The sequence below is a fragment of the Crocodylus siamensis genome, chromosome 15 (assembly GCF_052110815.1).
Source record: "Crocodylus siamensis isolate JL-2025a chromosome 15, ASM5211081v1, whole genome shotgun sequence".
Classification (NCBI taxonomy): Eukaryota; Metazoa; Chordata; order Crocodylia; family Crocodylidae; genus Crocodylus; species Crocodylus siamensis.
Window position 1 is genome coordinate 3,968,703 of NC_143409.1, and position 26,411 is coordinate 3,995,113.

At 44.6% G+C, this 26,411-nt stretch overlaps 1 protein-coding gene and 1 long non-coding RNA gene across 3 annotated transcripts; one reads left to right on the top strand and one right to left on the bottom strand.

Annotated features, from left to right (window-relative positions):
- Nucleotides 1–6: 6 nt before the first annotated feature.
- AAGAB (alpha and gamma adaptin binding protein) lies at nucleotides 7–25,214 on the top strand. Of its 2 annotated transcripts, none has more exons than XM_090028370.1 (10): nucleotides 7–130; nucleotides 8,667–8,857; nucleotides 9,919–10,015; nucleotides 10,821–10,910; nucleotides 13,847–13,930; nucleotides 19,285–19,367; nucleotides 20,269–20,365; nucleotides 22,373–22,477; nucleotides 23,046–23,095; nucleotides 23,677–25,214. In XM_090028370.1, exons 1-10 carry the CDS (start codon nucleotides 58–60, stop codon nucleotides 23,752–23,754), a joined length of 948 nt encoding a protein of 315 aa, XP_089884496.1. In that variant the 5' UTR covers nucleotides 7–57; the 3' UTR covers nucleotides 23,755–25,214. The 2 variants fall into 2 exon arrangements, with proteins under 2 accessions (XP_089884496.1, XP_089884497.1); XM_090028371.1 differs by lacking the exon at nucleotides 7–130 and adding an exon at nucleotides 468–606.
- On the bottom strand, nucleotides 498–5,051 carry LOC149852023 (uncharacterized). Its single transcript, XR_016439258.1, has 4 exons — nucleotides 3,469–5,051; nucleotides 1,750–1,959; nucleotides 1,573–1,628; nucleotides 498–630 (listed from the first exon to the last, which is right to left on the bottom strand). It is a non-coding gene; the product is annotated as an uncharacterized LOC149852023 (long non-coding RNA).
- Nucleotides 25,215–26,411: the final 1,197 nt, after the last annotated feature.

A 26,411-nucleotide genomic window follows, 5' to 3' on the forward strand; every position in this document is an offset into this window, starting at 1 on the left:
GAAGAGGCGGGCTTTTACACGGAAGCGGAAGCGGCGACAGAGGAGGGGAGGGGAGCCATGGCGGCGGAGGGGCCTTGTGCTCTGGTCACCAGCTGCGCCGCCGATTTCGCCGGGGACGAGCTGGTGAAACGTGAGTGGGACCCTGTCACGTGACAACCCCAATTCTACACACCTCCCCCGCGGAGGCCCGCGACCCCGTGGTCACGTGACAACCTTAAGTCTACCCCCCGTGGGGCCTGCGAACCCCTGATCCTGTCACCCCCCAGAGTCCCTGGTCAGATGAAACTGACCTTAACTTTATCCCCACCCCCCGGGATCTGCCCCAGACTGCCCTGATCTGGCCAAAACGCCCCCAGTCCACCCGACTTGCTCACCTCAGTTGTGCAAACTGCCTCCAGTTGCATTGAACCCAAATCATTCCCAAGGTTGACGGTCCAAGGGACCAGAAAACAGCTTTGAATTTCCAAGAAGCCGAATCTTGCGTGATCCGTAGGGTGAAGCCTACGAAATTCCTGTCCTTTCGGCTGGGAATGACAGTCGCTTCGAAGTGTCTGACACTTGCACTAGTCCAGCGCTTCCCAGTCTGCAGCACAGGTCCCACCAGTGGTACGTGGACAGCCTGTCGGTGGTCTGCGTTAACAGATTTATTATAATTATTTCATATGACAAACAATTGGTGAGGGTACTTAAGGTTGTATTGTTTTAAGTGGGTGGTGTGCAGTCTGTCAGAATTTGGGAACTGCTGAATTAGGCAATGTTGAGTTAATGAGGCTTTCACGTGTGTGTGCATACTAGCTCATTTGCTCTGATTAGTCTATAAGGTACAAATCTAACTTGCTTTCTACTTGCACTTAGTGGCAAGGCCGGCACTGGGACAAGCAACAGGTTCATTTCAGCTGTGTTAATCTTGTAGCGATGGAAGAATAAATCCTGCTTCCTGCTCTTCCCTACATCTGAAATGGTCCATAGAGCCTCATGTACAGCATCTGTGTGCACTTAAGCCAAGGCCGCCTCTATCAAATCGACTGATTGCCTTGAGAATTATGACCTAAAACCTGTGTGTTAATGCAGGACCAGGGGAAAGTGGAAGGAAATCTTCCTTGCTGGCAAGCAGAGTGTGAGGAAGGGGCAATAATTTTATTCTGTTTCCATAGACCAGTGGGTTCCAACCTCTTTAGACCATGGACTGGCAGACCGCGGACTGGAAGTGACCATGGACCAGCAAAACGCAGTTTGCAGGTCCCTTTTATACTATATATAAAAAAAGGGTTGGCTACGGATCAGCAGTATGCCGGTCACTTCTGGACTTCCGGTCCAGCAGCCAACCCTTCTCAGCCTGGCCATTGGGAACCTCTGCCACCGACTCTCACAGTGCTGTGCTCCAAAATATCTTGGGCACGTGAAACTGAAAGGGCGATATTGAGCTAGGAAACCAAGGTCAAGATCCCCTGGTGAGGCTAAGCAAGTCTGATAGCTTTAAGTCACACACGCATTGAATTTGAAATGTTTTAGTACTTAAGTTCTTCAAAGTGTTCAGGTTTCCATTGACAAAGCAGGGTCTTGTCATCTTACCTTGCATCAGTTACGTATCACATTGGCTTGTCTCTGGGAAATAGCACACGAAGCAGCTGGAAGAGAATAGACCCATTAACTTGATTAAGATGGTAACAGATATTTAAAAAAAAATAGAATCATTGACATGGAAATGAAAGCAAATGGCATTCAACCCTGCCAAGGCTTTGGACTCACCAGTTCACAGACTATTGGATGATAGCTTGATCAGAGCTAGTTGGGTACAACTCGGTCCAGATCAGACTAGGAGGCTGATGATGGTTATGAGGTAGGTTTAGATGGTATCTGCAGAACTTGAGCCTTCTCTGCCTGAGAGAGTTGTACCAGCTCTGCCTGAATATAGGTGTTAACTGATTTTAGTTGAATCAGTGCAGTTTGTCTCCTGTCCTGGAAGGAGGAAGAGGAAGCTTTTTATTAGCCTTGCTGAACAGGTGCCCTGACCACTTCTAATGTGTATAATTGAGAAGTCCTGTTAGCTCTTACATTGCTCATTGACATGCCCACAATAGTTGGATGTGGTGGTTTATTTTGTGTTAATCTATGCTTCTCTTCCTTATGCAGGGGCCTTGTCCCTGTTGCCCATGCCTCTGTCATCTCAAAATTGGATTACTGCACGCATACCCTTTGTAGGGCTGCATATCACAGATTCACAGAAGTTTAGGGCTGGAAGGGACCTAGTGAGATCATTGGATCCATTTACCCTGCTCTGGGCAGGAAAGACTGCTGGGGTCACAAGGTGTACATCCCATCTCCTTTTGAAGATCTCCAGGGTAGGTGCCACCACCCTTGCTGGGAGTCTATTCCAGCATCTGGTCACAGGAACCATGACAAAGATTTTCCTTGTATCTAGGCTGAAACATTCTAGGAGTTTATGACCATTGCTCCTGGTCTTCCCCTGGGGCGCTTTGGTGAATAGTTGTTCACCTAGCCCCTAGTGCTCTCCTCTGGTATATTGGTAAGCTGCCACCAAATCCCCCCAGAGTCGTCTTGTTTCTAGGCTGAACAGTCCCATATGTCAGCCTTTCCTTGTGTGGCTTGCTCTTCAGGCCTCTGATTATACGAGTGGTTCTTCTGTGGTCTCTCCTGAGCTTCCCTACATCCTTCTAGAAGCATGATGCCCTCTTATCAAGACTTCTTACCTTCACCTGAAGCAGAATGAGGGCTCTCTGATTTATGAATGAGACTCCTCCCACCCTGGGCACAATTGTGCATCAGCTGCTAACACATACGTGGGAAGAAGCCACAGTTATAACCATGAAACTCCCAGGCTACCCCTTCTGTGCTGTACTACTATAATGAAAATCAGCTCGGGTACTTGAGATCAAGACTGTTCGGTTAAAAAAAAAAAAAAGAGCTGCTCAGCAAGTTGTTCCTTGTGAAAAGATATTTTGAAATTCACTTAGCTTAGTATCTGAGGACAAGTCTAGCACCTGATCTCCCAGGCTCATGGCAAAGGTTTTCCTCATGCTTCCAGGGGGAGTATGGTTTGAGGATTGAAGACTCTTATGGATGTGACAGGCTTTTGTTAGCCTATTTCCTGGAATACATGCTAAAGCACTCTGTAGATGCAGTGAGCAGTCCTTGGTATTTTGCTACTTTAATATATAGTGGGTGCCAAAACCTAGTACAGACACCTAAAGCTTATGAAATCGCCGCTCCCAGCACAGTCAACTGACTCCAGCAGTCTGGAAATCTTGCTTGAAAAAGCAAGTAGCACTTTGTACAGCTGGCCTGATGTTTGGTGAGTCTCTCATTCAGAAGTGAAAGTGGTGGGAACTGTGCTAAACATATAGAACAGTGGCTTTTATTCCACATGTACTTTGCAGGGGTATTTCTTGTGGTTGTAATCCACCAGGTGGCTCTCACGACACAGAAAGAGATCAGTAGCATACCTACCAGACCAGAGGAGACGGGGTACTTCCATTCTTGATGGAGTCCTACTTGAAGTTTTGTTAGTTGGAAAGATGAGAAGCATTCAGGACATAACAGATGCTTTAGTATTTAGGGTAAAGCTGCAACAACAAGGAACCACAGTGATTAGTTTTCTCTTTTTGGATTGTTACTGATCCAGTAAATGTTTGCATAGCAGCAGCAGTGCCTGTGCATTGGCTGTCTCTCTCATAAAGCAATAACTACTAAAGGCAAATGGAGAGCGCCTCAGCTCGACAGGCTTTCTTTTATTTGAAATGGGCACATTCAATTGGTTTTTAGAAGAGATTCAAGCTTCCAGATTCCAGAGGTGCTTCTGACAAATCACCATAGGGGTTGGTCGTAGTGCAGCTGTTATTAGTGCTGTGGTTGGGAGCAGGTGAGTGATGCCAAGGTGGAAGGAGGGTAGCCACAAAACTTGGTTAGGAAATTTATTTTGTTGGTGCAGAGGTGGTGTCTAGAAAAATCCATTGATCTGGAAGTCGCATCTCTTGGTCTGATGAGATACTGTAGTACCCTGACGAGTCTTAGAATGGTGAATTTATAAACATGGAGATGCTGTACTCTAGATCTATTTAAGCAGTTCCTGGAAAATAAGGAGTGTAAAACCTCAATGCAAATATCTTCTTTAATGAAGCTCCAGTATTCTCCTCCCTCAGGAGGAGGTTGTCTCTTCTCAGACAAAACCAGTAACTCCATGCATCAGTCTGTTCAAGCCCCCATTGGTAAAGTAGGAATCCCAGATTTGTAATTAAGGGATTTATGCATTAACAAGTACATTCTGATTATGGTTTTCATGCTGTTATCACTTCCAAGTCCTACACAATTTGAAAGTGTGATATTTTCACTTTTAGACTACTGTTTGAGAGCAAGGATCATAAACTTCAAATTAATAGGTGCTGTTTATCTGACTAGTGCCGTGATCCCCAGCTGCATTCTTGGCCATGTCCATACTGTGGCTGCGTGCATGCACACAGGATTTATCGGTGACTTTATCAGCCACATCAGCCAAAAAAAGCCGCTTGCCAATTACGTCAATTTTCCTTTTATTGGTGCCGATACAGTATGGACTGATATATCAGTGCACCTGTAGTATTTGGAGTGGCAGCAATGCCAGCTAGTAAATCAGAAGGCTGTCCCAGTCTAGAATATTATGACTGGAAGATTAAGATGACTTTGCAAAAGCTTTAGCCCTTGGTTGCTTACAAGAAACTGGGTCTCAAAGTAACTAGGACTTGAACCATTCAAAATGCCATGCTCTTTAGAAAGATTTTAGCATCCATGCAGTCTGCCACCTCCTGTGTTGTTTCTTGGAGCAGAGAAACATTAACCTGGAAATAAAGTGTTAAAGAAATGCAGTGTTGCATGCCTGTGACACGGTGAGTGGAGTCCCACTCAGTCTAGTGTCCCGCTCCTGCTCCACGAGGAGGCAAGCTCATGTCTGTGGTAGGCCTGTGCACTGTTGTGGTCAAGGAGTGAGTCAATTGGTTTTCTAGGCTCTTTTCAGAAGTCAAACCACCAACACTTGCAATGGCTGGGAAGATTAGAGATTCAAATGAGTAATTCCTTAGAGATAAATTTACCAAGCCGCGTGCTCTGGTCATTATCAAGTTTCTAAAAAAAATGGGTTTTTTGGCTGAATGCAAGCAAGATTAGAACAGTTCCCGTTAGATGCTCCTTTTGAACAGGGTGCAGGAAGCTCACGTTACAGTTGAATTCAAACCTCTATTTTGGGAAGAAACTCCTGGAATTCTAATACGGTATGTACAATATATGAGACGGGTTCCAAGGTGGAGTAGCCTTTGGACAACTTAGCTTGTCTAGACACGGTTTATTTTAGTATCATTGGACTGCCTTTGCTTGCATGGCAGAAACAGAAGGCAAAAAGCATTTGATAAGTACAGTTAGTGCCTTTTAGCAAAGAACAGCAAGTCTACAGAAGCAGCTGAAAAATAAAAGTATCCAAACTGCCTTTGTTTGCCAGTAAATGGGCACAATGGTATTGGAGCAATTTAAGTACCACAAACCTTCAATTGCTTTAGCATGAAGTTGCACATGTGTAACCGGAGACAGGTCATAGATCTCTCGGGCATCTGCAGTAGGAGTTGAGTTTATTAGAGATTTGTTTTAACTCAGCGTGCTGGGGGAGAGAGTCCATGTTAACCACTTGGTTGGGAGGAAAGGTGGCTTTCTAGTGGGAAGAGAACAGAATCCAATAGATGAGCCATGGGTGAGACAACACTATACGCTTCTAGAGTCTTTGCAATACTTCTAGAGGCTTAATCTTTGCTCATGCCAATTTTGCCCCTGTTCAGTAAACCTTTTAAATGCCTTATGAAAGGAACAAGCATAAAAGGTGTCTTATGTTAGGCTTTAGGGATGGAGCTCTTTCTTCCTTTCTTTCTTTCTTTCTTTCTGGATTTCTCTTTTGCAGTCATATTTGCAACTTCCTTTGTTGCCTAATTAAAGAAAGAGCCTTTTCTTCCCCCCTGAAACGCTTTCATTCTTCACCCTGTTTTCTTCTCTTTGGTCCTTAAACTAAGTTTTGATTGTGAGTATAATAATTTCCATGGCAACAGACTGTTATAAACAGTGTTATGGCCAGGAGGGAGGAGCTGGGCAAAAACAAAAATTAAGCTCTTGAAAACATGCATCTTCAGTAGCAAAGGGGGTTACACAAATAAGCAAATACTCTTCATAAAGTGGATGCAGATAATTTTGCATAAGTCAGTAGGGGCTCCTATATGATAAGGAATAGATACTGTCCTCCAGCACTGGCCAGCAGTTTGGAGGAGCAAGCTCTGAGCTCCCCTTCACAGCCCTAATTGCAAAAATGCCACAAGATATTTGTGTGGTATTCAAGAACCTCAAATACTTTGGTGTTTTTGGGCTAGTAGAATACATACCTTTATATTCTGCCGGCACTTGAAACGGTATGCTAAGTACACTGGCCCTGCAGAGAAAGAAATTGAGTTTGTATATTTGGAAATGTATTATTAAAAAAATACTTTCCTGCTTGTTTAATAGGTAAGTTGCCAGAATCCCTGAATTTTTCCCGTAACTAACTTGGAAACAACCTTGACTCTGAAACAAAATCAGAAGGCCAACTTATTGGCCTTGTTAGCAATTTATATGCAAGCTGTTTAAACAATATGCAGGCAATTGTCATATTATACCCCACAACTTAATTGCTTAATTAGTTTTGGGGGGTATGAAACTAATGTAAATAGAGACTGATATGCCAAACTCCCACTAAACAGCAGAAGCAAATACTGGTTTTGGTAGAAAGAGGTGGGGTTTTTTGTTTTTGTTTTTTTTAAACCTTTTCTTTAATTCTGCTGTGTAATTTGGATTTTGGAAGGCTTGAGTGGTCACCCTGAATGGGAGGAGGAGATTTCTGGCGACTCTAAAATTCTGGATGACCTGAAGATGCTTAGAATTGAAAACATTCAGAAGTCCTTGCCTGCCTGCCTGCCTAGACTAGAGGTTAGGCATTTGCTTCTGAGAAACTAATGACATACCACAGTCACGGAGCACAAGACAGGAAATGCTATTGGTAGGTGGCTATAATACCATCAGATGTTGCAGCTAAATATGAAGTCCTGCACATAGTTCGTGGCAGCAAACTATTGGAAGAATGTCCTCTGATGCTGTGATAACTACAAAAGCATCAGCTACCAGGCAATATCATCCAGGATTTTACATAGTTCTTTAAAGATAAAAAGCTTGTAAGGATTACGTAATAATCCAGATTATTTAGGTTAAATGTGGTGGAAGCTGCTTGTGCATTTACATGAACATAAATTGCAGAGTAACACTTATCTAGGAGGAGTGGCTGGTCTTGGCTAATTTGATTGGGAGTTTTTGTGAATTCTTTCACTACTTTTATCTTGTTGCCCCAGTGTGGCATGAGGATTTTCATCTAGCGGGACTGCATGTCCGTTAAATTAAAAACATGCAGTTCATTCTCACAAGGGAAAAGTGATGTTTCAGAAAAGATACCACCAGCTATAAACGAGATGGAATTGTTTGGAGGATCTGTCATCTTGTAAAACTTACCTATAGGGAGAGTAGGACCAAGAGAAGATGGGTGCATCCCAGTCTTCCAGCACTTGCTTTTCACAGAGCCTTGCCAGCGAGGCAGCCTCCCCTACTAGTGCCTGAACTCTTCCCCCACACTTTGTAACGAGAGTTCAGTCCAGTTCTTTGGTGAGGATACCTGCTCTTTTGGGGGCAAGGGGAGATAGATAGGCACTTCATTACCTTAAGTCCTTTAAAAGGCATCGTATTCCACCTGCAATCCTTGTACCCCAAGCAACAGCTCTTGTGACCTTCGCATTATTTGATGCACTTTTAAATGGTTTTTGTGAGTCTGTCCAATTGAAAGCCGGCTATCCTGGCTCTCTCTCAAGTGCTGTTACTATAGATTAAGAAGCAATTCCATTGTGTGGCTGTTGGGCTATGAAGGAGCCTCTGCTTTACTTCAGTAATCTTTAAGAGCCAAGTAGTGGTATATTTAATACTAGTGCTACTTGGTGTTTTGCATTGCAGCTCTCATTAAACTCCCCAGAGCAGCTGTACAGCTCTGATAAGTTCCTCCTTGGTCAGAGTTCAGTTTGGTCCTGGTTCACTGTAGCTTTTGATGGTGTCACTAGGAATGGAAAAGTGGTCCACGCCTGCGGAGCCTGTCAAGGCAGCTAGGAGGGACTATGAACTCAATAGTGATCCCAGCCTGGTCCACATATGAACTCAAAAGGAAGTGCTTGATTATCTAGACAAACCTGCAGGCGGGTGGCCCAGTCCCAAGGATTTCCCTCTTGCTAAACCCAGTTACTTGGAGAAGCACACAACACAAGCAAACCTGGCATCTCTCCTATTTTAGTCCCTGTATTCTCCACAAAACATCTTCAGTGACTAGGTGCATGTGCAGTGATAGGCAAATGCTGCAAAGCTTCTTTGAGGTTATAATAGCCAACAAACATGTAATTAAAAGAAATATCAGTCCACTAGTCTAGGATGAGCTGAAGAATTGAGAAATAGTAAGTCATCAGCACTGAAGAGAGAATCTTTTTGTTCTGAAGGTGGCTCTGTTTCTACAATCTAGCTAAGTTTTGTGTACTTTTGACATCGGCTTTGTCTGACTCGGTTCTCCAATTTTTCTACAGGTATCATAGGAACAGAAGACCTGACAGTGGATGTGTCTGCCAATGGAGGAGTGAGATTTTACCCCTGGACCATAGATAATAAATACTACTCTGCTGATATCCATCTTTGTGTGGTACCAAACAAGTTCCTGGTGACAGCAGAAATTGCAGAATCTGTCCAGGCATTTGTGGTTTACTTTGACAGCACAATAGTAAGAGTTTTTTGTTTCTTTATATTATCTTCTTTATATAACCATCACTTGGAAGTCAGCCTCGCGTGTTCTCGGGCTGGCGTGCTCTAGACGAATCCGTTAGGGTCACGTAGGGCTATGTTATATTGTGCTGGCTCACAGCGTCCCTAAGGAGCTAGTATGGAAGTCACAGTCCCTTTCCCCACATTCTTGTTCTGCCTGTTACAAAGAGGTAGCATAAGATCTGTTACTCAAAGTATGTCATTAGATACTCCTGCTCTACAGCGGCAGTCATCCTATAGCCAGTTATGCTGGCTTTGATATTGCTTAGAATTAGCTTTGCAAAGTTACTGTAGCAAAGGAAAATACCCAGGTAGATACAGTTAAGGACTTGCTCCACCTCATAAGTTAAAATTAGACTTCTCCCAATGTGGTTGGGTTCTTCAGACCTGTCTTCCAGTACAATTGAGGAAATCTCCAGATAACCCTGACCTCTCGGGGGGGGGGGGGGAACAAAGAGAAATAATGGCGCCACACTTTCGAAAAGAAAAATCGGCACAGACCTGCCTCCCTCTTCCCCTGGGCAGCACCTTTAGTGCAGTGAGATGAAATACAGCAAAATCTGTTCCCTCCTCCTATTTTCCCTTCTTCAGTAAGGTGTAAACTTCACATTATAGCAACTCAGATATATTTAAGAGTTTCCAGGGGGGAAAAACGAACCCACTTCATATTCGAATCTAGTATTGCAGAGTTAAAACCAAAACATGCAAATGAAGTCCCAGTTCCCAACAAGCACGATTATTTCAGCTGTGGGCTAGACACAGGATATTGCCTATTCTTATTCTCCCTTATTAAAGCTAAATTATGTCCCAAACCATTCAGTAAAGGTAAAGTTGATCTTGCCATCTCCATTCTCACACCTCTCGGGATGTGCCGCACATCTGAGACCATTCCTGTTGGAACCTTAATTTTTTGGTTCCTGCCTTTGACTCCCAGACGGGCAACATGAGCCATTCACTCTAATTCATTTCAAGTTGCAAAATTCTTTAGAATGTATAAATACTAGAACTTTCCTCCTCCAGAAATCTGGTCTTGATAGTGTCTCAACATGGCTTTCCCTCACAGAAGAATGGTTACCAGAGGTTATGATCTTGGTCTGTGACAGAGTATCTGAAAATGGTAAGGGTCTTAAATTCAAGGGAATTCAATCTGGATTGAAAAAAAAGTTACCTTTTATATTATGTTTTCTGGGCAAAATTAGTACTGTGGTCTTTCTCAAGAAAGTATATGAATCATAGACTCTATTTGATCAAGTAAGTGGGGCAGTCTTTCGTCATTTGTAGGGTGATGCGCACAAGCCAAGAAGCAGGAAGTATGTTTCATCTCCCCAATTCCTAGTGGTCGAGTGTGCACTGTAATCCCACCAGCAGATTTGGCAAGACATGAATTAAATTTTCCCACTCGGGTAGTCCTTTGGGGCCAGAGCTGAAGCATCTTGGGGGTGGAGAATGAGGGTTATTCATGGTCTAACTAAAGTGACGGGTAGTAAGCCTTTTTTAGTCATTTGAATGAGTCTACATGTTTGCATTGGGTATCAGTAGAAGTTTGGTTCCTGTGTTGGCATGCCTCATGCAAAAGCAAATGTTTAAAATCCTGGGCTAACCTTGTAACAGCGTAGAATCAAGTTGTCATGTTTTTATTTTGCATCCGTCTCAGCACAAACTGCAAAAAAGAAAAAAGGTATGGTTTTTAGGGAACAAAGACACTAATCCAAAATATGATGCAGCTTACTTTTTGGGTTGTTTGAATCTATTGTTATGTTAGAAGATACAGCCAGACTTTCTGTACTTCCTTTGTTCCCATTCAGTCTAGAATGAGGGTACAGCTTTGGGGGAATAAAGAAAAGAGCAGAAGACTGAACTGATAGTAGTGCCAAGGTAAAACACTGGATTTTCACAAAGCAGCTTTTGTTTCACAACTGTAGGTGTGAGCAGACAAAAAGCTCAGGAGTGGTGCATCAAGCATGGCTTTGAGCTGGTGGAACTCAGCCCAGAGGAGCTGCCTGATGAAGACGGTAAATTTACCACCGGTTTATTCTTTTAAGAGCAATTAAAGTGCAACACATCCACTTTGGAGCACCTGCAAAGGGCATACAAATTTATTTTAGTATGTGGTTGATCTGAAGGATTCTTCACGTTGGTGGTGCTTAGTATTAAATTGTAAAAGTCAAGATTATTTTGTCTAAGACCTTCTGTTTATCTCTTCCCAAATACAACCGCTGTTTACATAGGCCCTACATAAAAACAGTGTACTTTGCTCCTCCTTTTTGGCTCAACTCCCAGTGACATGCTGATGTAATTGGCAGTAACGGACAAAAACAAACACTTATACTCTGTTTCAGAGAAGCCATTCCAAAACAGAGGGGTAGGTAAAAAGAGAGAAAGTGAAGGGCAGGATTATTTTGGATCTTTGTGGACTGCTGAGTGCCAGAGCATAGATCCCGAGATTACTCACAAGGTAACCTGAGAATGTGAGCTAGTTAAAACAGCCATTGTTTTTTAGTGGTGTGCACAGTTGTGCAGGAAGCCAGCTATGGTTTCTTGTCTGACTGCGTGCCCAAAACTTAAAGGTACGAAGCAAAACCAGTTCTGCATTTGGGCCCCAGTAAGTGACAAGGAATAAGAGATGCATTCCATACTTGAAGCATGTTGCTTCCCCCCCCCCCCGAAAAGTGACTTTGCCTTTCTTGACACCTGCTTAAGCCAAGCGTTCTCAACCTTTTTAGGCTCAAGGCATCCCTCAGAAAATGCCAGCTCTTAATTGTCACTTGTTTTTTTGACCACAGAAAATGAATAGCGGAATTGTTCTGTTGCAAAGAACTCAGAAAAAACAGAGCAGGGCAGAATGAGTTTAAGTCTATGGATTCCTATTTGAATTTCTGGATTTATCTTGTGAACTGTGTGTTCACCCTTGCAGTGCAAACATTGTGTGGAACACCACAGCACCCTTAAAAGGCTCTCAGGGCACCCCAGGGTGCTGCAGGATCTTGGTTGAGAAACACGGGCTTAATCCTTACCTCACTTTAGTGATAAAACGGAAGTGTTTGCTGCTGCGGTTACCCCTGCAGAACCAACCCGGTTAGAGAATCAGCTGCATCTGCTAGATTTGGTTTGTTAACACTTACCACAGTCCAGATCCCTTGAACACAATAGATGGTGCACACAGGGGTTGCTGAGGAGAGTTTGGTCTGAAAGGCCAGAAAGCTGAGGCTCCTTTCCTTGTAAGAGGGAAAGATCAGTCTTTTAGATCAGTTTGAATTTGCTGATCTTTCTGGTAGCTTAGTTTAAGGGGGAAAAAAAAAGGGAGGAGGCACTTCTTCACTGCTGAGCTCAGCACAACAGGTATCAAATATGACTCGGAGGTGAACGTGAAAGTCTGCAATGCCATGTTAGAGCAGAGTTGTATTTTGAAGCTCTTTCAAGTTACTGCTTTTTCCTTTTTAAATATTCTCAGGAGATGTCTGCTGAAAAGAGTTGGTAAGTGCAAGTCGTTTGTTAAGAGACAAGATAAGCAGCGGGAATATTTATAATTAGTCAGAAAGTTAGTTTTTGAAGTGGTGATGTCTGCACGCTGTCTCCTCCACCTTTATAATCAGGTTGAGTCACTGTGACTCATGCAATGGAGGAAATGCATTTCAATGAGTAACTTATTTACTCTGTAAATGTGTTTGTATGAATTGGTTACAAAAGATGATGGAACGGATGCAACAGAAATACCATGCCAAGATCTCTCTAAAAATTATCAGATTTGCAGAGGGTAGTTGGTGCTGAGTTGGAATGCCCATTATGACTACAAAATCAGTCAGCTCTTTTGTGCAATAAGATTACAAACTAATTTTTAATTCAGCCTTAGGACAACTCCTGCTCTTTGGTTTTGTTTGCCTGTACCCAAAAGGCTCAGAGTCCACTTTAGTTGCTTTTAGGAGTTAAAGACCACTTTAACTGCCACACACCTACCTGTCCCTGAGTCATCCCAAGAAGGCTTAGGCACTTTTTGTTTGTTATTTTGTTTTTAATCTAATTTTATTTTCCTCTCCTAATGTTTTTTTAATCTCTGCTGTTGATTTGCAAGAGTCCTGCTCGAACAAGGGGAAACTGGCTAATCCAAGGAAACGGGGAAATTGACTACCCGCAGAACAATGTCGCATGGATGCAGCGACCAAACTGAAATCAGAAAGATGCCAAACATCATCATTCATATTATCGTAACTTAAGGGACAGCTGAAGTTAGTCTGGAGAGAAATAGTCTTATGTTGATAGTGTCCCATTTAAGCAATCAGTACACTTTAGGGCTTGTGTTGGAGCTTATAGCAGTATAGACTTATGAACAGGAAGTGGCCAGTTGCAAAGTCTTCCTGCCTTGTCCAGGGGGCTGCTTAAAATCTGAAAGTCAGAGAAAACAAAAAATGCATTTTTGCCTCCTTTATGGTGAGTGAAGAGACTTTGGGGATTGGCTACCTGTTTTTACAGTAAAAAATAAACCTGGTAGAATTAAGACTGATAATCTACCAGCAAAACTGAGTCACTCTGATTGATTTGACTTACTACACCTGTAGCTAATTCCTGGAAAATGCAAGAGGGGATTTCAGCATCTTTACCCTGTCAGTTAAAAGTAGAGACTGCTCCCAAGCCCTAGTGCTGAGACCGGGAGAAAAGAATCTAAATGAGGAGTTAAAACCTATGAAAAGGTAAGCCATCATGAAGCAAACAGGGGCAGGCTTTCCCATTGCCTTACTGTGTCAGCATATGCTTTCAGACCGGCTTGACAGACATTCAGCAGTTAAGGACCTGAGAGTTTTTTCAGTGGTTAGAAATAGACCAAGAGCTGAACTCTTCCCATTTCTACCACTGAAGCACCGCGTCATCTTTCTAGGTTTAATGACTTACCGTCAGGCATATTCCAGGTCAGAATAACTATTGGGAATTACCTGCTCTTTATCCTTCTCTCTAGATGACTTCCCAGAGTCCACAGGAGTGAAACGAATTGTACAAGCCTTGAACGCCAACGTGTGGTCTAACGTAGTGATGAAGAGTGGTATGTAACAAAGGCTTCTCTGGCTTACAAGGTTACAGAGCTTGAGCACTTGATGCTGGTAGCTTTCTGTCATTCTGTCTCAGGTTCCAGTCTAGTTGGCACCATCCTAGTATCTGCTTAACAGCAGATAGAGAGCCAGAGCTCCCTATACTTCTCTTGTATGGGCAGGGCTGTCCAGCTATCTCTTTCCAGGGGCCTTGGCCAGATGAGTGATATTACCTATGCATTAAGTGACAGCGTGCCCTTTGTGCCTACGTTTACACTCACTATGGTTGGATTTAGATCTTTCTCCAGCCTACATAGGTAAGATAGCTGCTTCAGGATGAAGTGAAGTCGGTCTGTGTCAGGTTGGCTCAGTCTAACATTCAGAAAGATGCTGCTGGTAGCTCAGTGCACTTCCCAGAAGTCTTCTACGTTGTATCAAGTCTGTTGCTTGTCTTTCAAAAAGTGTCTGGAATGGATTTAAACAAAGATACGGAATGGCTGAAACTTGTCTGGTGTGCCTGACAGCATGAAACTGAGTGGACCTCACTGCATTACGCACCCTCTTCCCACAGGCCTCAAGGAAAACAGAACTCCCCTGGAGAGTTTGACAGAGGAGTTGTATCTGGTTTCTCTGATGCTTCATATAGTAGTGACACAGAGCTCAGATCCACCAGGCTCTACTAATGTGTTAATTTATTATCGCTACTCACAATTTACCATGAGGCATCCAGGGTGCAGAAGTATAGAGCCAGCTCTGCCTGTGTCATAAATGCTCCAGAGAACTTTGCTTACAAACTAGCAGTTGAAAACCTTAGAAAACATGTCTCCCTTCAGCCATATCTTCAGGTAGAAATGGGCAGAGTGGCTACTTTCATTTGGGCTCAGGCTCTTTGAGAAAGGAAGAGCACAGTGTTATACATTTTGCAGGTGTGGTACAACCATTTTTTTTTTTTCTTGTATCCTTTTGGTTGCCCCTGTAAATAGATAAGCTGCCTCAAGGTGAATTCTCTCAAAGTGCTTGTCCTTTTATTTATTATTTCATACCACATCACTCCTCCTGTTGTGACTTCCTAAAGTCTGTCTGCTCTCTGAAACGCACGTTTTTCCCCATTGCCTAGACTCCTTCCGCCTCTAGCCTGCCACTGCTACTACACAGTGAAACAATAAGCATTGAAAGGTCCCATTACTGACTCTGGCTACTGGTCTCCCAATAGTGTGATTTAATAAAGAAAGTACTATAGGTATAATTTAAAGTTTTAAATCAAACTTGTCACCCTTTGTCTCTCATCATGATGAGGAAAAAAAAATCTAATTTCATATCATTATTGTAGGAAAACCCAAATAGGCTTGTGAGGTGGGCTGAAATCATTTCGTTAGTGGAAGGCACAGTTTTTTGTTTTGTTTTCACAGCTTATTTCCTGCTTTTGCATCCTGCTTCGACAGGTGCTGTGTCACAGAGGACTAGGATTCGGTCATATGTTCAATTCTATATGGGGGGGTGGAAATTCCTATGCATCACTGGTGTATTTTATAAAGGTCAGACCTCTTGAGAATCCAGATTTGAAGTTTCCACCATGCAGTAATCACATGGCATTGATCTTGCACCACTTCAAACACTTCCGGAAATGAAACTAAATTTGGACCCTAGCAACATGACTGCTTTTGCTTTAAGTAACCTCAGTTCAGTTGCTTCCCTTTGAAAACACATTTACAACTTGTAACAATGCTTTTATTTTCAACTTCCTCCCAATCTGAAAGCTGAATATAGTGAGCATAAAATCTTAACTTCTCTGTATTGCCACCAGTTGCTTATGATCCTTATTTGGGAGAGGACTATACATAAAATAATGGAGGATTGCATACTGTAAAGACTTCTCCTGAAATTCTGGGCCGTCTAAAATAAAAACAGCTACCAAGTTCTCACCAAAATACCTGCTCTGTGTAGTTATCTCACCATAATTTAAAAATGGATACCTGCAGATTTTATATTTGCATTTACAAGAAAGGCTATTGGTTGTAGAAATATAGCAGACCGTGAAGGGCTTCATCAGGATGAGTAGATTGCCTATGTCTCAGAATACGACCATCTCTTTTTGCCATGGTTCAATTTGCTTTTTATTTTTCTTAATAGATTACTTGTAGTTGTACCCAGACTGGAGCCTTTTTCTTGCCACCTTTTTAGAACATCTTTGATCTATTGATGCCTTTTCCAAAACAGTCTGCTAAACACATCTCCCTCTCCAAAAAAACAAATCCCACTGATTCACAGGTTATAGAGGAAAACGAGCATTTCAGCGTAACAGCTAAATGGTAATCATTTGGCCATATTATGCGAAAATACCTATTTTACAAATAAAACCCTGAAAATATGAATTGATCACTCAATGCAAAACTGTTTACTTAACATCCAGAAGTGAGGGTAAATCCAAAAGGGGAGGAAAATAAGGAGTCTTATCAGAGAGCCTTGAGCAGAGGACTGCATCTTCTGGCAGGGAGAAGGCAGTCGGTGTCCAGGTTCCTGAGCTGTGTTTGGTCTGGTAGTCAGGAGGTGGCTGGCTGGCTCCCTGTGCTGTGCTCTGCTCCAAGTCAGGGGGAAGAGAAAGTTCTTCCTTCTTCCTATTTCCCTCTGAGGTGCTCCAAGCAGCTTCCTTTCCTGCTTGAATCTTTCCTCCGCTGGGCCCAGGTGGAAGCTGAGCAGGTCCTGGAAGATGGAATCAAATGTCCACGTGGTGCCCGCCGCAAGGAGTAACCCCTTCTCTGCTGTGGAGTATGTATAAGCCACATTCTAGCTTCCCCAGGACAAAACATGCTTGTAGCCCACTCCATCAGCTCTTCTAGGTTGTAAATTTATCAGTATGACTTGGGACTGAAACACTTTCTACAGTCCTGGGGAAAAATCCCATAGTTTGTGGAGAAAGTTCTTATGTATGGGGTGCTAGAACAGCATCAGAGTGGGCAAAGAGCAGGACGAGGCAGTTGCGGGTGTAAAGTAACTGCACTTTGCACATGGACACACCATCCCAGCGGGTGTCAGGGGGCTGGCACAATAACCAGGGCAAGGGAAAAGAAAATCAGCAGATGTGGCTCCCAGAACGGAGCTAAGAAGTCTTGTCTGGCTGCATTCATTGCAGTGAGCAGCTTTAGGGCTTCCCAAGGGGCTGCCGCCGTTAACCTTGTGGCACCATAAGATCTCACAGCTATTTCTGAGGGAGGGCTGGAGATGATTCCTGGGCTTGTCGGAAGAATGCTGCATAAGGCTTCACCCACTTCCTGAGCTGTGCCCAGCAGATGAAATCATTTGGATGCCCAATAAAAAGGAGCTTGCAGGAAGACTTCTTTGAGGGTGTGACTGGCTCCAAGCAGTGCCTGCCACCTCCCTAACCACAGTCTCAGAAACAAGCCGCCCCTCTTGCAGAGACTGGGGCTCTGCTTCCACCACTTTAACGGGGCTGCCCCCGTTCCAAACAGATTTGCAGCAGGGACATAGTGGGGGGAAACCCCCCCAAAAAAACCCAGAATCACATTTCTGTACAGCATGAACTCTAATCCGAGGCGTGAGATGGACAAGAGCTGGACGATGAGGTCACCCCGTCCACCCCCTGCTGACACTGGAATGTCCTCCCGAGCACATTCTGGGCTGCATTGTCCAACCGGCTTGCAGATGACTCAAAAAAATTGGCTGATCTCTGATCACTGCTGTTTCCCTTCGGGAAGCATTTGCTTGGCCTGCCAAAACTTTTTGAAGCCACTAGATTTTGGAGCAGGAGGTCCCCTGGCGTCATCACTCCACCTTGTGCTAGTTGAGCTGGGGTCCTGCACAGCCTTTCACCCTTCTCACAGTTGAATACGGTGAAAGAGATTCAGTCGGCTCCACTGATTCATTTCTTCCCAGGCCTCTGGCTAAGTAACCTGTCCTGTCAATAAAACTGGGTGCAGCCAAGCCAATTTAAACAAAATACCTGTTAAAAGAATAAAAGTCGTTTTAAAAAAAAAAAATCTCTAGCACTAAAGTAGTATCCAGCAAAGGCCACTCCCAAGCAGGAAATGAGGTCTTTGTAATCCTCTAGTTGGGGAGCTGTTAGATGTTTACATGTTTTTCTAGCTAGCTGATGCTTTTGGCTACACGTTCACCCCCTTCAGAATGAAATCTGATGTCAGGGACAAGTCAAATTGGACCGTGCACAAAATTACATCATCCGAACATTGGAGTCAAACGCTTAGTCAGTGCAGAGCAGATTTCTCTTAAAAGTAATACAGATCTTGTCTCGGCCACACACAACCCTAGGTTTCCTTTCTCCGATGTATCGGCAGCAGAACTTAGCATTGTTTTTTTCAATCGACTAAATCTTTCATTACGCTGAAAGTCCTCAGCATCCATTATGTCCTACAAAAAGAGCTTGAAACACTTCCATGCTGGTGCAAGTCCTGAAAAAATATGTCCTAACAAACACGTAATGTTCCTTGTCAAAGGTTTCTCTTTGCTCACTGAGACTTACCCTGCCACCTGGGACACGGGCAGTGAATAAGTCTTAGCTCCAGGTTGTCATCTTGCTAGGCTCTTTAAATATTAAGCTTTCTGATAGACTCCCAAGAACAGAGCATCTGAAATACCTTTCAGTCAGAGCAGAGTTTATATCTGACAGAAATTTAAACGAATCCTTGAATTTTTTTTTTTTAACTGCGCTTGACACTAAGATGTTGCCTATAGTTTTAGAAGACGTTTCAGTGGAAGGCAAGTAGCATTTCCTGCGCGAGATCAACAAACATTGACACCCATTGCCTTTTGTCTGTGGTGAGCGGAATACAACCCACCCCGTTCGTGAACCACAAGCAGGCTTCACTGATGTGTGCTGAGAAGAACCAAGGCAGAGTTTCCTGTGGCTGCGGGGAGAGGCGCTGTGGAATCTGAGGTGCGGGCAGAAACGACGACTGTCCTTAAAGTGCAGGCTCCTGGTTATCAAAACGGGGATCTGGCTTTTCGGAAGTGTTGAGCGCATCCCTTGCCCTTTCTTCCTGTTGTGACAAGCAGCACGTATTGCTGACACTCGTGTTCGGGCCTGATCCTGCTAGTTTTTCTTGGATAAAAGTTGAACACCTGTCTTGAGTAGCTATGCAGGGTGAGGGTTTGGACGGCTTTCAGGCAGCATCATGCTACATGTATTGTCCCAATTTTTTACAATTTAAGGATTCAACTTACTGGGGGGTGTTGTCGTTGGGGTTTTTTTTAGTGTCCTGGCATTGCTGCATGTGATTTATACATTACCTTGGCTCTTCCCTGTAACTCTTTTCGTTGCATCTACTCAGCTGCAGCTATTTTGGACCAATGATGCATTTTCAATTGAACTAACAACTACTTTTTTCTTTTTTAGACAGGAATCAAGGCTTTGGCCTTCTCAGTACGTTAGCAGGTGCGAACTGTAGCCTTGGGTCAGGAGAGAACCAAGATCCAGAAGTAAACAGTAATTTTTATTTCTCATTTGTTGTTGCTCTGTTCTTCTCTCTGTCTTCCTTTTTGCTTTTGCACAATATGGGTTTAAAATGGGTGTTTTAAGAGGAAGACACCACAATATAGGTGTCTTCCTCTTTCATTTTCTTCCTCTGCCAGGGGACACCTCTTGTCCTTTTCAAATGCGTTTAAAGGAAATACTCAGCACAAACATTAGACAAAGCCTGAAGAATCAGTCTGTCTTGGCAACGCCTCGGAGCTGAATGTCCTTAGCATTTGCTGCCATGAGGTGCAGCTACTTTGGTAGGATGTTTCCTCAGAGCCCAATAACTTTTCCTGGTGTAGTTTGACTGAGTTCTCAGTGTGGAAAGCTGCTGGGTGTTGATCCCAGGCTCTCTCCTATTTGTGTAAATGTTTTACCTCTGACAGCATGCTGGAGCCAAGGAAGAAGTTACACAAAGCTCTAGTCAAGGCACTGATTTTTTTCACTGGTGTTTGGGAGTAGAGCTAGGGCCAAGGGAAGGCTGTCATGCGAAAGGTCAGTTTTAAAAATTCTTACCCTGTGTTTGAGGTGCCAGAGGCAGATGCACGTGGCACGTTCTCAGGAAATGCACACCAGAGAGGGGCTCTGTCCCGAAGGTCTGTGGTAGAGGTGAAGTAAAACAAAGCTTTCAAGATGAAACAAAGCAGATGACTTATGTTGTGCCACCGATGCATTTGTTCCATAGCTTTAAATCTTTGACTTGGACAAGAGAGGCAGTTAAAGGTAACTGGGATTAAAAAAAAAAGCTATCTTTTAAATGCTCATTAGACTTCCCAAACTGTCTGACTCTGAACTCTCTGGCTCCTTGTGTGTTTGACCTGGAAGGCAGAGCTGTTATAGTAATGATCAGATGTTTCCTGACAGTCCCGGCCACTGACGGCAGGCAGAGCAGAATCGCACTCAGAAGACAACAGAGAAGATGCAGCTAGCACCAACAACTTGCAGGTTGACAGCATTGTAGGTAAGGGCATTCCTGCTTCCTAAATGAAATGTTGCTGAGTACCATGGGTGGGAGAGAAGGCAAACCATGATGTGTGTGTATTTGGAAATATTCCTCTTATTTCTTTATTTTTAAAGAAAATCATGGGTGGGAAGACAGGTATTGCTCATTACAGCTGACTTTGTTCTCTGACTGTCGAGTGACCAATACCAAAAAAGTCTCCAGTCAAACTGTATAGTGGTACCTCTCAAGATACTGTGCTGACTTGATTCCTGCTTTTGGATATTGCACTGCAAGAACCAGACCCAGAGCAGGAACTCAGTCAAAACAGCCCTTCAGAGAAGCAGAAGTAGATTAAGCAATCTCTTCAGTTTTTGCTAGCTTGTCAGAGTCAATTTTAAAGACAGCACGCCAACATCTATGGCTCCTCTTTATTAGATAGGCCTGCTTTTCATCACTGTTAATCTTTAAAATTTAACAGCAGGAAATGGAGAAGAATGTAGATCCTGACTACTCAATTAACAAAACCTAGAGGGGAATTTTAACCTGCTGAACAAAATACAGACCCAATGGAGCATGTGTTCCCAGCAACAACCTGGCTCCCCCTCCATGAGACACTTGGGCTAGGACTTGCCAGTGTCATAAGAGACCAAGAGGCCTTTTTAAGCAAAAACATTTTTTTCTGGAGGGAACAGGCCCAACTCTGCATGGGGTTGCTTCTCTTTGTCGTATTGCCTTGCTTGGCACTCGGGTATAAGTTGTGTCCCCAGAATGTACCTTTACGCAACAACCATCAATTCTGCAAAGACCAGGATTAGGACAGTGCTCATGAATCACTTGATGGTAGGTGGATTCAAAAAGGCTAGGAGACCTCTTGAGCCTTATGGTCCACTGAGTTTAGCATGGTTAGGGCAACGTCACACCATGCAAAGTGGGGTAGCCATGGCCACATCCTTTGGCTCCCTGCCCAAGTGACCAGCTGCTCATTTAAAGCTGGAGCAATTGGAGGAGCCACTGGCACAGATCTGGAGAGGGACTCGAACTCACACCGCTGTGATACTTCACCTGCTCTGCTACTGCCACCTGCAAGGTGAGGTAGGAGTGTAAAATTCATGACTTCTTAAATCCCAGTGTTTTTCTTTTTTCCCTCTATTTTGGACTTCTGGCAGTTTGAGCGTTTAGAGGTCATGCTTCCAAGACTTTCTCCTCAACCAGAAAGCAAACAGCATTGTTTTAATGTAATTGGAGATCTTGTCATGTAATCACATGAGTCCAGGAGCTCAGGCTTTAAGAAATGCAGTAGAAATCAAGTGAGGCAGCAGAGTTGGACTTACCTCAGAGAGCAGCTGCCAACCTCATGCTTTGCCCAGAAGTCTTCTCCGGGTCACTTGGCAGGGAATCGGACTTCGTGATGGATCCTGTCACTATTGAAGGAAAGATCTGAACAGCTCCCTGTAGGAAGTTAGCTATAATGTGTATTTCTGTCCAAGATTTACATTGTTCAGTATCGTAAACCAGAAGAACACAAATATAAGCAAAGTCCATGCGTCTGAGCTGGATTTGCTGCATTCGAGGTATAACCTGTAATTCACGTAGCGCTGGATAGCTAATGGGCATTACCCAAGACCTGTTTTGGGGGGATTTTTTTCCGCCTAAACATCAAGTCAGACTCTTTCTCTTTCTATAATCCACAGCTGTTCCAAAGCAGATATTTTAGTGACCAGCAAGAAACCTTCTTAAACTTTGACATGTTTACAATAATTTTAAACCAAGTTCTTGAAACCCCCCATCAAGTTCAAAAAAGCTTTTAATGTGCCATGTCCAAACTGGGTGATGTTGCAGTTAGCGCTGCTATCCAGCTGTTTGAACAAGTGGAAAATACAGAACTGACACTGCAAAGGGAGCCAGGAGCCTGTCACCAGTTCCCTATCTGCTTTGTTATCATTCAGCCACTCACCTTAAAACTAGTAACGTGCTTGGCCAAGAAGAAGAATCTGGCTTAGATCAACTTTAACCTGCTTCTTGCAGATCCCATGCTCGATATGGATATTCAAGAGCTTGCCAGTCTGACCACAGGAGAAGGTGACCTGGAGAACTTTGAACGACTGTTTTCAAAGCTGAAAGAAATGAAAGGTACAATGCCCGTGAATGAAGCAGCATACACCATCTGTAATGCCCAAGCCCTTCAACAGACTTGCCCTCTGTGGGATCCGTTTCAGAGACTGAAGACTCATGTGGGTCTCTTTTCTGGTGGCTGAAATCTAGTTTAACAGCTGCTCTCTTCTTGTTGTGTTGCACCCTTCCTCTGAACTAATACTGAAAGGCCTACCCCTCAGTTAGCTGGCTTATTACCTTCACTGTAAGTAAATGTGTGCTCAGGACTCAGAGTCCATAGAATTGATCTTCTCTGTACAAGCCCCCCAGCAAGAATTAACTTAACCTCTACAAGTTGCCAACCTTGAGGTTTAAGGCACTTTCAGGAACATTGGACAGCTGAAGTCCAAAGTGCCTAGAGGCACTGAAGCTCCAACCTGGCAAATTTTCACAATCCTCCCCAAAATCTCCCATGTCCCACTCTAGAATTTTCCAGTATTTTAGTGACATACCAGCACTGAGACCTTCTCTCCCTGTCTCTCTGCTGAGGTCTGCTGCTGACCCTTGAGGAAGACTGTCTAATGTTACGTTTCTCTTCACCCCACAGACAAGGCAGCCACATTGCCTCGTGAACAGAGGAAGCTACATGCAGAAAAGGTGAGGTGCGCCATAAGAACTGAGTTCTTCCAACTGCAGTTCCAGCTGAAGGGGTCCTCTGTCTGAGCAGCTTTTAGACTTACAGGTGTTTTAGGTGGGAGTGACCTAATCTGCTTACTGAGAAAAACTATTCTGCTGTTGCAGCTCTGTAGGTACAAAGCTCATCCCAAACACCAGGAACGAGTGGATCATGCTTGACTGGGCCTGTTCCTGAACCCTCAGGAAGAGAGTGACCCTCTGTCAAGTGTGTAGGGGGTTCCCAAGATCAGAAATGAATGTAGTAGGGTAACTGAAGGCTGGAGCCCCTTTCCAGTGAAGTGTGCGCAGAAAGTCTTGCTGACTTCATTGGAAGAGAGATCAGGCCACAATAATCACAAATGACACCGAGACCACGGTGCCTTAGGAGTTCTGAGGCCTCCGTCAAGCCATGACATCCCTCTTGCTGGGGTCTTAGCGTGAAAGAGAAGAGCCCTTCAGCTGGGAGCCCTGGGTTTTGTTGTCCCTCCTGCATTGCCTCGCTGCTTAGTTTGCATTTATCAGCAGGTAGCGCAGCGTTTTTACCTGTTCACGCTGATCCACAGGTGGCCAAAGCCTTCTGGATGGCAATCGGAGGAGATCGAGACGAGATTGAAGGCCTTTCCTCAGACGAAGAAAACTAGTTCTTCTGTAGCTGCTTGCAGTAGAGCTGATCGACAGCCTAGAAGTAACACTGGTCCCTCCATCCCTGGACAATGTTTTTTTTCTTTTGCTGAAGACCCCATTTTGCTTTGATTGTTTGGCTGGTTGAAAGCCGCCGCCACCTCAAGCACTACATTCCATAGCACGTGCAGTGCATTTCAAGACTTGTGCTTCCTTGCTGCTCCGTCCTACGGCCGCATGCTCCATCTTTGACAAGAAGTAATAAGTCCCTTTGCATTTTTTCAATGGCCATTTTTCATTGTTTCCCAAAGAACATGTTCCCGGCCATCACCTTGGGCTGCTGGTTGTCAGAGGCTCACGCCCTCACCCAGCACAGCCCCTGGGCATCCCCCATGTCCCAGGCTGGTCCAGCTACAGGCCCACTTGGCAGGAGGTCTCCAAGAGCCCAAAGCAGTCCAGGAGATGGCCAGAGGCATTGGGAGTGGATCTCAGCCTTCCCTACAAGTTGGCAGGGGCCAGGAAGGAAGCCACACTGTCCCTTGGCCAGTGAGGGTAGGCCACCAAATGGCCTTGCAGTAACCTTTCCTACAGCTTCCTTCTGTCCTTTGCCATCTCTGCCTGTTGTTTCCTAATGCACGCACTCAGGGGCTGCATACCCTATAAGCTCACGTGACCGCTTTTCATGCCTTCTTGCTGCCCGGCTGGGCAAGACTTGGTTGTGCGGTAGACACGAGGCAACCAAGTGGAGCAGAATTACACACACCCAAGACCAGCACTTATCCGAACACCCAAGAAAGTTGCTGCTTCATCATCTTGCTGCCTTGGGAAGTCTCATGTGGAAGACTGTGATGGACTTTTTTGAAGAGCTAAGATAGTGCGTGACAGCAAGGTGGCTGAGCCCAATGGCCACGGGGAGCAACCGAACCGACCAGAGGCACCCCCCATGCCCACGCACTGTTCCTTGTCATGCTGCAGTCGGGGGAATTGGCAAGGGAGAGGTGCCTAGCACTGCTCAGAAGACCTTGGTGCTCACCTTTTGCATGTGAAACTGTGACCTCAAGAAGATCTGTGAAACCACAGCGCAGCTCTGCCTGATGAGCATAGTTTGGTCAGAAGAATTCAAGGGCTCTGGAATAGCAGGAAGTAGCCGGGATTGTCAGCCTGGGTAAGGGAAGTGTTCACAGTGGGGCTTGTCAGTGCAACTGCCTTGTACCACAACTATCCCTAAAGTCCTTGCTGTCAGTTGGTATCTCAGTCAAAGCACAGTAGCTTAAAAAAATAAATACGTGCTCACGCGTCAAGCTAGCTGTTGTGGATAGAAAACTGTAGGGACTTAACAAGATCCTTCCAGATTGTGTTGTACTTTCTGTTTTTTTTCCTTTTATGATCTAAAGTCTGTTTGGTTTTTTTGGCTGCAGAAATTCTCAACAAAATCAATATTTCAAAAATGAATAAAGCATTTGTTCATGGAAAAGCTAAATGCCAAGTGGCTGTATCTATCTCGGGTATGGTTTCTCCGCTTGCTGTAGCATGGTAACAAGCCCAGGTCTCTGCGCCTGTGCCAGAGTTTGAAGTTGTTGCCAGCCATGTACCGTCACACGAGTTCAACAACACTGCTCCCGGGAGATGAATTTTGCCTGTTGTTTGGAGCGACACCATCCCATGAGCTGCACAGACCCTTGAATCAGGCTGTTATATGAGCCTCCTTAGTCGGCTTTATAAACTGTTTTGAACAGGGGTCGGCAACATACGGCCTGCTGAGCCAGAAGACTTTGCTTCTGCCCGCACCTGTGCTGGGCCTTAGCAGCTCGAAGCTGTGCTCACCTTGCATCCATAATGGGGCCAGGGAGAAGTGGCAGTAACTGGGCCCATGCTGCATTGGAGCTGGCTTGTTCCAGCTTGCAGCTTGATAAGGTTGGTGGTCCCTGGATTAAAAGGTTAGACTGTAATGGGAGCCTTAACGAGCGTTTAAAGCACGGCCATGCTGCTGCTGCCTGTTGCTCAGACATTGCTGTGTTTCAGCGGTGACTGGAGTGAAGTGCACATGAAGACAAAGTCCTTCGTGGTCCGGTGAGGTCTGGTTCCAGGCAGTGAAGAGGGGACCACCAAGAAGCTGCAGTTACATTGGAAGGGTCCATTGCCGGGTACGGTCTGTGCAAGAAAGGTCATAGAGGAGTGTCCGGGGGGGTGGAAAACAAAGGCGAAGGTGAACATCCCTAGCGCTGGAACGAGTTAAAGCTTCAGCAGTCCATCCGTCCGCACACTTGTGGTTCATTTTCCTTAGAGGTCTGTGGCGTGTCTGGAGCGAGATGGCAGTGGGGCTGGTCATGCTGAGCATGAGCAAACTTCACCCTGAAAAGCCATGACAAGTATGCTCTTAGAGCATGGGGCTGGACCGGTGGCCTCCCACGGCAGTGCAGCAAACTGCTGAAGTTGCCGATGCTGCTGCTGCTGCGGCACGTAATGGGAGTCGCTGGCGTACGGCTGCAAGGATAGAAGGACGCGGCACCCTGCTGTACCTAGAAGTACCCGGTGTCTGTGTGGGGGCTGTGAAAACAAGTCTCGGGCCTGTGTCACAAATCCATTTCAAGCCCTTTTAAAAGCAAGTGCTAGCATCAGCAAGACTTCTGGCACATTATTTCTGCTCCTGGAAGTTTTCCTCTTCCTTTATACTCTG